This window comes from Cydia fagiglandana, chromosome 9, assembly GCF_963556715.1.
Source record: "Cydia fagiglandana chromosome 9, ilCydFagi1.1, whole genome shotgun sequence".
Taxonomy (NCBI): domain Eukaryota; kingdom Metazoa; phylum Arthropoda; class Insecta; order Lepidoptera; family Tortricidae; genus Cydia; species Cydia fagiglandana.
Genome location: NC_085940.1, coordinates 17,843,296 through 17,857,169, shown reverse-complemented (window position 1 = coordinate 17,857,169; position 13,874 = coordinate 17,843,296). Strand labels below are relative to the sequence as shown.

General features: G+C 45.0%; 2 protein-coding genes across 2 annotated transcripts in view; one reads left to right on the top strand and one right to left on the bottom strand.

Annotated features, from left to right (window-relative positions):
- Nucleotides 1–13,874, top strand: part of LOC134667741 (uncharacterized) — a 42,959-nt gene that overhangs the window by 12,016 nt on the left and 17,069 nt on the right. The gene's annotated exons all lie outside the window — the stretch shown is intronic.
- Nucleotides 7,716–13,472, bottom strand: LOC134667790 (uncharacterized). The gene has a single exon (XM_063525199.1). It carries the CDS (start codon nucleotides 13,470–13,472, stop codon nucleotides 7,716–7,718), a length of 5,757 nt encoding a protein of 1,918 aa, XP_063381269.1.

Below are 13,874 nucleotides of genomic sequence, written 5' to 3'. Positions count from 1 at the left end.
AGCCGCTCAGGAATTATCAGTAGGTATGCCAGTATTCAAAAATGTACGAGTATATATTAAAAACCAACCGACCGTATTTCGCTTCCAACTTCGCAATAAAACATACGGCTCTGTTGCTGGTGGCGTTACTTTGAAAATGTCAAGTGGAAAAGTGTAACTTTCCTTTCCAGTTCTTTAAAATTTGAGTAACTCCGGCAACGGAAACAAGTTGCAACTTCGCACTGTCGGGTCTGAAGAATGCATTCGTTTTAGCACATAGAAGTTGGTATAAAATAAAGCGGTATATTTTTCATATTGTACACTTGTACAGTCAGCAGCTGAAGTTGCTAAGCGGGCGAGGTGTTCAAAATTACCTTGACACGCTCTTATTCCCTTTTAAAGTCGCGTGAAGATCATTTTGAACACCTCGCCCGCTTAGCAACTTCTGCTGCTGACTGTACCTATAACACACATACAACCCTTCTGGTGTTGCGAGTGTCCATAGGCGGCGTTAATCGCTTACCATCGGGTAATCCGTCTGCTCGTTTGCTTCCTATAATCATTAAAAAAAAAATTGTTACGAAACTAAGTTTATAAATTAGTAACCTTGCTTAAGGAAAACTTACAATTTTATTACACAGCTAATTACCTCCATATCGATTTTACTACTTTCCTTCAGATTTTCTTTAGATTTTACCGCATCATTTTCCTTTTCCACTTTGAAGTTTGATTTTTCAGATATCAAATAAAATAATTACGAATGTGTAATGGACACGGCACGTGGCAGGGTCGCCATGTGGTAGGGGAGTAGGCAATATAAACAACGTAAATGCTGATTCAGTAGCATAGCGTGAACTAATCTAGCCGTGGGCGAAGTCGCATCTGCGAGGCCCTTTTCCGTGCCCGAAGAGGCCTCGCGCGTGGCCGCCCTTGGGGCGCGAGACCGTGGGCGACGGCTCACTTCGCCCACCCCTAGCTACGCCACTGTGCTGGGCTATAACCGCGAAAATCGACGTTCGCAAATTGCGGGCATTTTTCTCTGTCACTCTAATTACTCCTTCATTGGAGTAAAAGAGAAAGATCCCCGCGATTTGCGAATTTCGGTTTTGGCGGTAGCCCCTCTGATTAGACACTTAACTTTATTCAGCATAGTGGTACGATTAAGACTTATACTTAAAAGACAACATTGCACGGATAAAAACCTAGTTTACCTAGTTTAGAATAACATTTGTCATTATCATTTATCATTATCATTTTTCATTTTTTTAACATATTACAATATCAAAAACTACCATCGGTAGGTATAGGTAATACTATTACTTATTCTGTGGTATAGGTACCAAGAAAAGAATTATATTGACTACACATAAACCCAATTCGAACAATGCTTAAAAGACGTCACACCGATACGATGCCGATCTGTCAATGTCAAAAGTGACGTTTTTGGTTGAAGACATGTCACTTTTGACACTGACAGTATCGTACCGGGGTGACATCTTATAAGCATTTTTCGAGTTGGGCCGTATAATTTCTTTACCAACTGCCACCGCCTTACTGATAGACCTTTTAGATTTTATTAAGCTGGTAATTCTCTGAACTATATATGTCAACAATTCTCTGAACTTCGTAGTCCAATTAGCACATTAAAACAAGTCATAAGTAAATACCGAGCCTCTTCTAATTACGTTCAAACTAAGTAAATAATTAATTAATGCTGCTCGAAAAAGAGACCAAGTTTCATACTATAATGCCAGAAAGTTTACTCGTTTTTCCTTCTATTCTAGTTAACCTCCAACATTTCAACTCGGAAACACTTAATGAGAAAGCAATAACCACTCAAAGAAACGAGCGAACCGTCAAGCAATTAACTCACTACAATTAGGTCGAGTTTCGCGTGCGCGCCGCAGTGGCGGCAGCTCGTTAAATGCGACGACACTTCAAAGCAAACTCACCTTTGTCGCCCGAACGCTTTGATCTCGAAATGGATCGATGGAATTTCAGCTTTCTTGTAATTAAAATTGAGCAACTATCCGGGAGTCTCATTTTGGGATGCAGTGGAGGACAAATTAACTGTACCCCATGGTATAATAATATACTCCGCCTGGTACTCTCTTCCCGTCTTTTCGTGGTCACGTGACTGACACCTACGTCAGCCTACGTCATCATGCGACAGCGCTATATGATAATATGCGATAGCGCTATATATAGCGGCCATGTTATTATGACGTAGGCTTGTGTCACTCTGGGAAGAGAAGACCATGTTTTATTAGACTGCTGTACCCCTACTGTAAATTTCATTCGATAGCGTGACGTGACGACGCGTTTGTCAGTGTGTCATTTTGTGAGTGATTTTGAGTTTCCTAAACGTCCAGTTCAAATCCCATAAAAAAATAGACGGGATTTTTTTTGCCGTTTTTGCGTAATATATAGTACGGAACCCTTCGTGGGTCGTGGGCGAGCCCGACTCGCACTTGGCCGATTTTTTCACAAAGTAGTGTGTTTTACACACGTTACGCTATAAGCATTACATTTTTTGTATTTTTACATACTAAGATTTAAAGAAGTAACAGATTTAAACACCACTTTTACTTGTCAAGCAGTGTAAACAATTGTTCAAATGCGCTCGGCGAAATTACTCCAATTCGTTACTAGAGGAGAACATTTTAGACTCGACTCAAAGGCTAAAATAAATCGTTCATTTGCAGGATCTAACAGCCGTCGTGATCGTTATTAACCCCCGACGTACCGCTTGGCAAAACAGAGTAGAAATTAAAAAGTGGCAACACCTTAGTGTCCCGTTTTCTTATATATAAATATCTAAATGGAGAATAGCTCAATGGACGCCATTTTAATAATTATGAAATCATAAGCTGCGTTTCCGAAATTAAACAGGATTTATTTATAGAAAAATGAATTTAAGCGGTTGTGAGTAACGTTAAACTATGTTTTTGGTTTTATTTACGTGTTTAGAAAACGTCACTTATATACAAAGTTTAAACTTGGAATTCCTCGCGTTGTCCCGGTTTTTGCCACGGCTCATGGGAGCCTGGGGTCCGCTTGGCACTCATACCGAAAACTAATAGTTCACTAATTTTTACGAAAGCGACTTTGACATCTGACATCTGACCTTCCAACCCAGAGGGTAATCTAGACCTTATTAGGATTAGTCCGGTTTCCTCACGATGTTTTCCAGCACCGAAAAGCGGCTAGAAAATATCAAATGATATTTCGTATTGGTACGAGCCTTGGTTCGAACCCGCGACCGTTTTCTAACAACGTTTGTTATCTTGCCTAGGCCCCCAGGTGTGATTGCGTTCCCCTCCGAGAAAATGGTAAAATTCTTATATATGTATTACGAATAAACAGAGCTACAAGATGGGGCTTCATCGCCAAATGCTAATTGAAGTCTTTGACAACTTTCTTGCTGAGTTTTAACGACATCGAAAATCTTAAAAAATCATGATTCGAAAATATTCACGACTTAAATTCATTGCAACAACGATACACTATGTTCAACCCAACGACGTCACGTTATAAAACAAATGACAGTCTCACAAATTAAAAAGTAATTTATTTATTTATTCTGCCAGAGAGTTCCTTTTTCAAACCCTATAATTGTTTTTTTTTTTATTTTAGTTTTTTAAGTGGTCAGTTCCAGGGCTATAACCGCGAAAATCGAAGTTCGCAAAATGCGGGGATTTTTCTCTGTCACTCTAATTACGCCTTCGTTGGAGTAAAAGAGAAAGATCCCCGCAATTTGCGAATTTCGGTTTTCGCGGTAGCCGCTCAGGAATTATCAGTAGGTATGCCAGTATTCAAAAATGTACGAGTATATATTAAAAACCAACCGACCGTATTTCGCTTCCAACTTCGCAATAAAACATACGGCTCTGTTGCTGGTGGCGTTACTTTGAAAATGTCAAGTGGAAAAGTGTAACTTTCCTTTCCAGTTCTTTAAAATTTGAGTAACTCCGGCAACGGAAACAAGTTGCAACTTCGCACTGTCGGGTCTGAAGAATGCATTCGTTTTAGCACATAGAAGTTGGTATAAAATAAAGCGGTATATTTTTCATATTGTACACTTGTACAGTCAGCAGCTGAAGTTGCTAAGCGGGCGAGGTGTTCAAAATTACCTTGACACGCTCTTATTCCCTTTTAAAGTCGCGTGAAGATCATTTTGAACACCTCGCCCGCTTAGCAACTTCTGCTGCTGACTGTACCTATAACACACATACAACCCTTCTGGTGTTGCGAGTGTCCATAGGCGGCGTTAATCGCTTACCATCGGGTAATCCGTCTGCTCGTTTGCTTCCTATAATCATTAAAAAAAAAATTGTTACGAAACTAAGTTTATAAATTAGTAACCTTGCTTAAGGAAAACTTACAATTTTATTACACAGCTAATTACCTCCATATCGATTTTACTACTTTCCTTCAGATTTTCTTTAGATTTTACCGCATCATTTTCCTTTTCCACTTTGAAGTTTGATTTTTCAGATATCAAATAAAATAATTACGAATGTGTAATGGACACGGCACGTGGCAGGGTCGCCATGTGGTAGGGGAGTAGGCAATATAAACAACGTAAATGCTGATTCAGTAGCATAGCGTGAACTAATCTAGCCGTGGGCGAAGTCGCATCTGCGAGGCCCTTTTCCGTGCCCGAAGAGGCCTCGCGCGTGGCCGCCCTTGGGGCGCGAGACCGTGGGCGACGGCTCACTTCGCCCACCCCTAGCTACGCCACTGTGCTGGGCTATAACCGCGAAAATCGACGTTCGCAAATTGCGGGCATTTTTCTCTGTCACTCTAATTACTCCTTCATTGGAGTAAAAGAGAAAGATCCCCGCGATTTGCGAATTTCGGTTTTGGCGGTAGCCCCTCTACTCTGATTAGACACTTAACTTTATTCAGCATAGTGGTACGATTAAGACTTATACTTAAAAGACAACATTGCACGAATAAAAACCTAGTTTACCTAGTTTAGAATAACATTTGTCATTATCATTTATCATTATCATTTTTCATTTTTTTAACATATTACAATATCAAAAACTACCATCGGTAGGTATAGGTAATACTATTACTTATTCTGTGGTATAGGTACCAAGAAAAGAATTATATTGACTACACATAAACCCAATTCGAACAATGCTTAAAAGACGTCACACCGATACGATGCCGATCTGTCAATGTCAAAAGTGACGTTTTTGGTTGAAGACATGTCACTTTTGACACTGACAGTATCGTACCGGGGTGACATCTTATAAGCATTTTTCGAGTTGGGCCGTATAATTTCTTTACCAACTGCCACCGCCTTACTGATAGACCTTTTAGATTTTATTAAGCTGGTAATTCTCTGAACTATATATGTCAACAATTCTCTGAACTTCGTAGTCCAATTAGCACATTAAAACAAGTCATAAGTAAATACCGAGCCTCTTCTAATTACGTTCAAACTAAGTAAATAATTAATTAATGCTGCTCGAAAAAGAGACCAAGTTTCATACTATAATGCCAGAAAGTTTACTCGTTTTTCCTTCTATTCTAGTTAACCTCCAACATTTCAACTCGGAAACACTTAATGAGAAAGCAATAACCACTCAAAGAAACGAGCGAACCGTCAAGCAATTAACTCACTACAATTAGGTCGAGTTTCGCGTGCGCGCCGCAGTGGCGGCAGCTCGTTAAATGCGACGACACTTCAAAGCAAACTCACCTTTGTCGCCCGAACGCTTTGATCTCGAAATGGATCGATGGAATTTCAGCTTTCTTGTAATTAAAATTGAGCAACTATCCGGGAGTCTCATTTTGGGATGCAGTGGAGGACAAATTAACTGTACCCCATGGTATAATAATATACTCCGCCTGGTACTCCGTGGTCACGTGACTGACACAAGCCTACGTCATCATGCGACAGCGCTATATGATAATATGCGATAGCGCTATAGATAGCGGCCATGTTATTGTGACGTAGGCTTGTGTCACTCTGGGAAGAGAAGACCATGTTTTATTAGACTATGCTGTACCCCTTAGTGTAAATTTCATTCGATAGCGTGACGTGACGACGCGTTTGCGTTAAGTGTCATTTTGTATGGGATTTTGAGTTTCTTTAACGTCCAGTTTGGCGCGCTGTTCCAAAGCCCATAAAAAAATAGACGTGATTTTTTTTTGCCGTTTTTTCGTAATAGTACGGAACCCTTCGTGGGTCGTGGGCGAGCCCGACTCGCACTTTTCCGGTTTTTTCACAAAGTAGTGTGTTTTACACACGTTACGTTATAAGCATTACATTTTTTGTATTTTTACATACTAAGATTTAAAGAAGTAACAGATTTAAACACCACTTTTCCTTGTTTTTCACAAAGTAGTGTGTTTTAATACACGTTACGCTATAAGCATTACATTTTTTGTATTCTTACATACTAAGATTTAAAGAAGTAACAGATTTAAACACCACTTTTCATTGTCAAGCAGTGTAAACAATTGTTCAAATGCGCTCGGCGAAATTACTCCAATTCGTTACTAGAGGAGAACATTTTAGACTCGACTCAAAGGCTAAAATAAATCGTTCATTTGCAGGATCTAACAGCCGTCGTGATCGTTATTAACCCCCGACGTACAGCTTGGGAAAAAAGAGTAGGAATTTAAAAGTGGCAACACTGTAGTGTCCCGTTTTCTTATATATTCAAGCAAATCTTGTCAGTAGAAAAAGGCGCGAAATTCAAATTTTCTATGACACGATATCCCTTCGCGTCTACATTTTTCAAATTTACCGCCATTTTCTACTGACAAGATCTGCTCAAGTATATATATTGGTTTGAAGGGAACGACACTACAGTGTTGCCACTTTTTAATTTCTACTCTTTTTTGCCAAGCTGTAAAAAGAGGGGTGCTATACGGTAGACGACAACACAATAAAAGTTTAAGACTGGTACACTGCCGTATTCGAACTTCAAGATATTCACAAGAGACAACACGTACTAGATCCATTCTAGATACGTTATAGTTTAGATATCAACTAGTTCTCTTTTGCAGCACAATTCGGGCAACCAATGTCACCTTTACGTTAGATAGAGTAAAATATCTATTAGATGTGAATTAGATCTCTAATTCATATCCTGTGGAAATCGTTCAAGAGTATCTCCAGAATCGCGCAAATGACAAATTTGGATATCGTTATCGTACCTATTGTGGAGTGTAGACTGTAACTTTTCGTGATGAGGGGTTCGTTGGGTGAAGCGTAGAAACTCGCCGCTGGAACGCGCTGGCCGTCGTGCTGTCTCGAAGTCCGCTATACCTCCATTTACCGGAATATGTGTTGTGTGAAATAAAAACACATATATCTGAGTTTATTTACTGGAGAGTGTTCAGGCAAGTGATAGAGTTAAGCTCTCTGAGTTCTCTGAATATGCTACAAATGGCGCGGGTTTATATAGGAATGGCCGGGCGATTTGTATCTCTGAACTAGTGGGCATTATATGCAGAGTGAGTTTTATTTATTTCTGTCAATCTCGTTAATTATAAGCACGTATGAAAGGAGCACGAATCCTAGACTTATAAATAGGTACAATATTAAGCACGTATGAAAGGAGCATGAATCCTAGACTTATAACTAGATATAAAACATTCCACGCAATTCATTGAACATAATATGTGAGCACAAAGTAAAACATGATATAAAAAGTAAAAATAGTAACCTAAACGTAAAGACTAATCTAACACATGCATGACCCTAATAGCTATTTACGACAGTCTCCCCCACGTGTGTTAACACCGTCTTCATGCGCGGAGTAAATGAGGATGAGTCTGGAAACTGGGCGGCGGACGTCACCTGCGCGTGTGCGAACAATGGCCACTCTCACATGACCATCTGGGCCAGGAAATAGCTGGGCGATTACGCCTCTGGGCCACGTTCCTCGTGGCATGGAGCTATCCGCAATAATGACTATGTCACCTTCATGCAGTCTCTTCACGTTTTGATGAGCACCGGGCCTGGGGAGGAGGCTGGGTCGGTATTCCCGCTGCCAGCGCCTCCAAAATTGGTCGGCTAGCGTTTGCGCTGTTCTCCACGAGGAGAGCGACATAGTTGCGTCTGTGAAGACACCCAGTGGCGACATAGCACTTGATCGACCGATTAAAAAGTGGTTCGGCGTCAAGGCTTCGATGTCTAAATCTGGATTCACTGGTGTCAGCGGTCTGGAATTGACTATGTGCTCTGATTCTAGCAGTAAAGTATGTAGAACCTCTTCGTGGGGTGCTCTTTCTTTCAGTACTACTTTTAATGCCGTTTTAACGCTGCCTACGAGCCGTTCCCAGGCACCGCCAGCGGAGGGGTTGCCGGGTGGAATTTTTTTCCATTTTATGGCTCGCTCAGTCAAGAAGGGCTTGAGACTGTCGGGCAGCGTGTTTTTGGCCTCTGCCAGTTCTCTTTCAGCGCCGCAGAAGTTGGTGGCGTTGTCTGAATAGAGAACTGTAGGCGTGCCGCGTCGCGCTATCATTCGGCGTAGCGACAGTATCATGGAGGATGCCGAAAGTGAGGCGGCAAGCTCCAGATGTACAGCGCGAGTCGTGAGGCATGTGTATAGTACACCCCACCTTTTCTCGCGGCGGCGGCCTATAGTTATCTGCATGGGGCCAAACAGGTCTACGGCTGCAGCGGTAAACGGCGGCTGATTCGCTTTTAGCCTTTCTGGCGGCAAGTCACCTATGGGAACTTTGATTGGCATTCCCCTATAGGTTCTGCACCATTGGCATTTATTCGTTATGTAGCGAATGCTACCGCGCAGCCCGATAATGTAGTACCTTTGTTTCAACTCGTTGATGACGGTCGCGTGGTTGCCGTGATTGTAGAGTGCATGAAAATGCTGTATCAACAACTTGACGAAATCTTCTTTCGCATGTAAAACAGGCATGTGCGTGTTTTTATCGATTCTCGTGTTCAGTACGATGATTCCGTTTTTGTCAAGTTGTACAGCGATTTTGTATAGCGGAGATTTCTTCAGGAGTGGCCGCCCAGCTTCCAGAAGCTTCATTTCTTCCGGAAATGCAGCATGTTGGCTCCTTCGGATTAGCAACATCTCGGCTAAATCTACATGCCCCTTGTTAATCTCTGTATCTGTTTTCTTAGCGAACAATGCGGCTTTGAAAACCTCGGCGGCAACTAGAATACTAGCGGTGGCGCGAACTAATCGCACGAATTTTGAGAACCTACAGACCTCCGGCAGGTACTCAAACCTATTCTCCGCAACGCCTACCGAACATACAAGTTTATTGACGCGTTCCTCGCCCGTATCGGCAACGGGCGTAGGCACTTTTTCGATCGGCCAATGCTCACTAGATTTACGTATAAAATCGGGCCCTACGAACCATCGGTGGTTCACTCCAAATTGCGCAGGTATTCCGCGGGTCGCGTCGTCCGCCACGTTAGCCGCACTAGGCACCCAGCGCCAGTTGGCGGGGGTGGTAGTGTTCTCGATTTCTGCTAACCTATGTGCTACGAACGTTTTATACCTACGTGGGTCCGCACGTATCCACGTGAGCGCCGTTTTAGAGTCAGACCAAAAAAACCTTTCCTTTATTACGTAATCTGACTCCTTGACGATGGTTTCCGCTAATCTAGTAGCTAGTACGCAGCTCTGTAATTCCATTCTCGGAATGCTAACTACCCGGAGAGGCGAAACGCGGGCCTTAGCGGCCACTAACGCGGAGGTTCTAGTCCCCTCGGGGTTGATGCTAACTAAATACACGGCCGCGGCATATATTTTTTCGCTCGCGTCGCAAAAAACATGCATATATGCCTCCCTATTAAATGCGGGCACGTGTCGCGGAATTTCCAAGTCTCGTAATTGTTGTACGTTATCAATGAACGATCGCCACGCGGGTGCGAGTGAGACGGGTATAGGCGAGTCCCAATCGATTCCTGTCCTCCATATCTCTTGCATTAACGCCTTACCTAAGACGGATATGGGGCTCACATAACCGATCGGATCAAATATCGACATCGCGCTACTTGTTACCTGTCGTTTCGTAGGTAATTTCTGACCGTTAAGTACGTCTTCGGGCGTATTACGAAAGTTTACGTTAAAACCTAAGGTGTCACGTTTGTGATTCCATTTCAAACCTAAGGTACGCTCGCTCTCGTTCGCGCCTAACAGCGACGTTTCCTGATTGCTATTAACTACGTCAGCAATTACCGCAGGATGGTTCGATGCGAACCCGCGAAGTTCGAATGACGCGCGCATATTTAGCTCGTAAACTTCGTTTACTACGCGTCTCGCGTCCTCTTCAGACGTATCGAGGGCGATCAACATGTCGTCCATGTACGTATTCTTTATCGTTTTTTCCGCTGCGATCGGAAATTCTTTACTATGCGATTTTGCGTTTTCGTTTTTGACGTATAGCGCGGTTGTCGGCGACGCTGCCGAACCAAATATTAGCCGCTTCATCCTATATTCTTGCGGTTGGGAGGTACGGTCCTCTCCCCTCCAAACGAAACGTAACGCATCGCGGTCTTGCTCAATTATTTCGATCTGTAAAAACATCTCTTTGACGTCCGCTATTACCGCGATTTTACCCTCGCGGAAACGCACTAGCACGCCGAAAAGTGATTCTAACAGGTCGGGGCCAGCCAACAGCGCGCTATTGAGCGAACGTCCGTAAGCTGTGGCGGCCGCGTCCCAAACTAATCGCATTTTCCCGCGTTGCGGGTGGAAAGTTGGGAAGTGGGCTAGATACCAAGTCCGGGGTGCCTCGGGGGGCGGTCGCGAGTCCATTTTCTCCGCGTAACCTTTGTCGAGCAAGTTGTTCATATGCTTCGCATATTCGGCCTTAAGTTTCGCATCGCGGTCTAGCTTTCGTTCTAGACTGTACAGCCGTTTCAATGCTTGCTCTCGGTTATCGGGGAGTTTCTCGTCATCTGACCGCCAAAGTAAGCCCGAGCGATACCTTTGCTCCCCCGGTATCTTTTCGCAGGTGGCTTCTAACAAATCTAGCGCACGTTGGTCGGGATCGGCCCGAGGTAATTTTTGCGAAACGCCTAATGACTCTATATCAAAATGCCGTTTCATCAATTGTAAGGCCTCGTCATCCGCGGTATTAGGCCTTGCGTGCCCAACAAATTGTACCGCGGCGCGACGCGTACGGTCTGGTCCATGCAAAACCCATCCTAGCCTGGTTAAACTCGCGACTGGGAGGTTGGGCGGACCGTCTATAATTTGCCGACTAATGATGAGATGCCAGTTATCTTGGCCTATCACGATAGTAGGTACTGCGGGGGGGTAACTTAATTCGTCCGCGATTTTAGATAAATGATCGCATTTATCTACCAAGTCTCGCGGTACGCCCTGCGCTCCTAAACCTATATCGCAAACCGTGTAAGTCTCCATTAATTCCATATGTCGGCTACAAAAACCCCGTATTGCGACTCGTAACGCATACGAATCTGGGTCCCGTACTACACCGCCTATGCCTTCTATCTCTAATGTTTCACCGCGCACACGAGGTGCGATTCTATCCGCAGTTTCATGTAACATCAACGTCATTGCCGCGCCCTCATCGAGTAGCGCGAGGGTTTGGACGGTACCTAACGGTCCCGATACCTCTACTGGCATGATTTTGAGATACGTCTGCGGCAGTTTAACATTGAGTATTGCTTTGCGAGCTGCCGGCGCACTATTACCGTTCGCGGACCCGGCCGCGCTTAAACCGTGTAATAGCCTATTATGCCCGGCTTCGCACTGATTCATGCCACACGCGACATATTTACATCCAAAAAATTTACGGTGATTCGCGCCTAGACACCTAAAGCACAATTTAGCTCCCTTTGCCAAGTCCCAGCGCTCAGATACAGTCGCGGCTAGAAATTTCGAACACTCCTTAACTTCGTGTTCTTTGCCGTTGTTGCATATGGCGCACGCTTCGCGCGAGAAAGAGACAGACGATATCTGTCGCTTGGGCTTAGCTCCGGTGGACGCTGGCTTTTTCTTTAAATTGCCATCGCGGTGCTTTACTTGAGCTACGGTCGATTTATTAGAACGCGATCTATTTCCCGTATCACGTGTGTATGACTCGTGGTAATCTGATTCCGATTCCGAACTATAGTCGCGAAGGGACGCGGGGGCGCGGGGGCCAGCGAGAGCGTGGCTCGATCGTCTGGGCTCGCGCACAGAGGAAACCGCATTTCGTTCATTTCGCGAACTATCATACGTATCACGGTAGAACGCGGGGTCGCGAGATCTAGAGAGAGCTTGGCTCGATCTTTCGGGTTCGCGCGCAGAGGAAACCGCGTTCACTGCATTCCGTGATCGGTTGGACGGCTTAAGTCGGTTTATGCGCTTGGCCGCAGTGCTAATTTCGTTTAGAAACTCGGAAATTGCTACTAACCCGGGTGATTCTACGTTAGACTGCCTGTATTTGGCCCATTCATAGCGCACTATCAGATTCAATTTATCCACGATTTTATTCACGAGCTCAGGCGCGTGCAAGTATTTCTCTTGACGCAAGGATCTAATGGTGGCGACGGCATTCGCTACATGCGCGGCGAATGAGGTTATATTCGAATTGTCTTCGGATAAACGCGGCATGCGTTTAACGTTATGAATTTCCGTAAGAACAATCTCCTCAGGGTCGCCGAACTGCCGTTCCAACGCGTCCATTATCTCGTACGGATCCTGAACCGTGTACATTATTGATTTTACGGCCGTCCGAGCTTCGCCCTTAAGTGCGCGCCTAATCCGACTGACGTTATTGACGGCACTAAACATGGGCGACGTATCTTCGAACTCTGCCCTAAATGATATCCATTCGGAGATATCTCCGCCGAATGCAGGTAATTCCGGCGGTTTATGGTACATTGGCGCGTAGGTACCGTGCGGTACCTCTAAAGTGCGCGGGGTTGGTTTGCTAGTACGTTCGACGGCTGCCCGCGGCGGCGGTGGCGCGGTCTGTTTCGGCGGCGGGATTTTAACGTTTTCCTGTGCGATCTCGTGCTGTAACCTCGCTTGTCGTTCTACCCAACTTCTAGTACGTTCTTCGACGGTCGCGTCACTGCTGCCGACAGACTGCGCCTTCAGTTGCGCAACCTGCAGCCGTAAATTTGCAGTTTCGGACTCTGTCTTAGCAACGACCAGACGGGCTTTATGAACCTCGAGCTCGGCCATTAGCACGGCCAATTGTTTATCGCGTTCCCTAACCGATTTGCGACTTTTATGTGAATCGCGATTAGACGGCGCCCGCGACGGCGACGGCGGCGCATCGGCGTCTTTATTCACTAGCGTACCTGACCTACTACGATTTACTACCGTGGCATCTAACGTTTCCGAGTGTACCGACTCGTTTCCACCGGTAGTATTCGGGTTGCCACTGGTGCCCTTGCTCCACGTATTTGTCTCGCCGGACGTAGTCTTACCGGACGAGGGGGTAGGGGTGTCCATGCTGGCTGCGGGCGCAGGCGGGCCCTTGGTGCGTGGTCGTAGGCTCCTTGCTTCCTTTTCGGACATCTTTCTGGCTGGAACCACTTCACTTCACTTAACACACGCGGGGGTCCCTAACTTGACCTGCCTATATCTATGACTGACCGTTACCGAGCGTAACGCCAGGCCCTAGGCGTAGCGTGGATCCCTCGTGGCACTGAATCTCCCGCAATGGCAAAGTGCAATGCCTAGAACGTTCGAAAGCAGTGTGTGGGTATCAACCATGTGACACATGCAACGAAAGTTGCCAGGACACGTGAGCGGAGGACGACCTACACGCTGCACGGTCCGACCGGCAAGCCGGTAAATGGGTACGGAAAGGTATTGGGGTTGGGTCTGAGCCGAAGCGAACCTCTAGGCCCAGCGCGTTCTTTTTTCAGTCTTGCCGTCTGAGTCAAGCAATGTCGCTTAAAACTCAGCGCGTACTTG

Bases quoted from the DNA above. Each gene is read 5' to 3' on its own strand.
- LOC134667790 (XM_063525199.1), bottom strand. From the start codon at position 13,472: ATGTCCGAAAAGGAAGCAAGGAGCCTACGACCACGCACCAAGGGCCCG.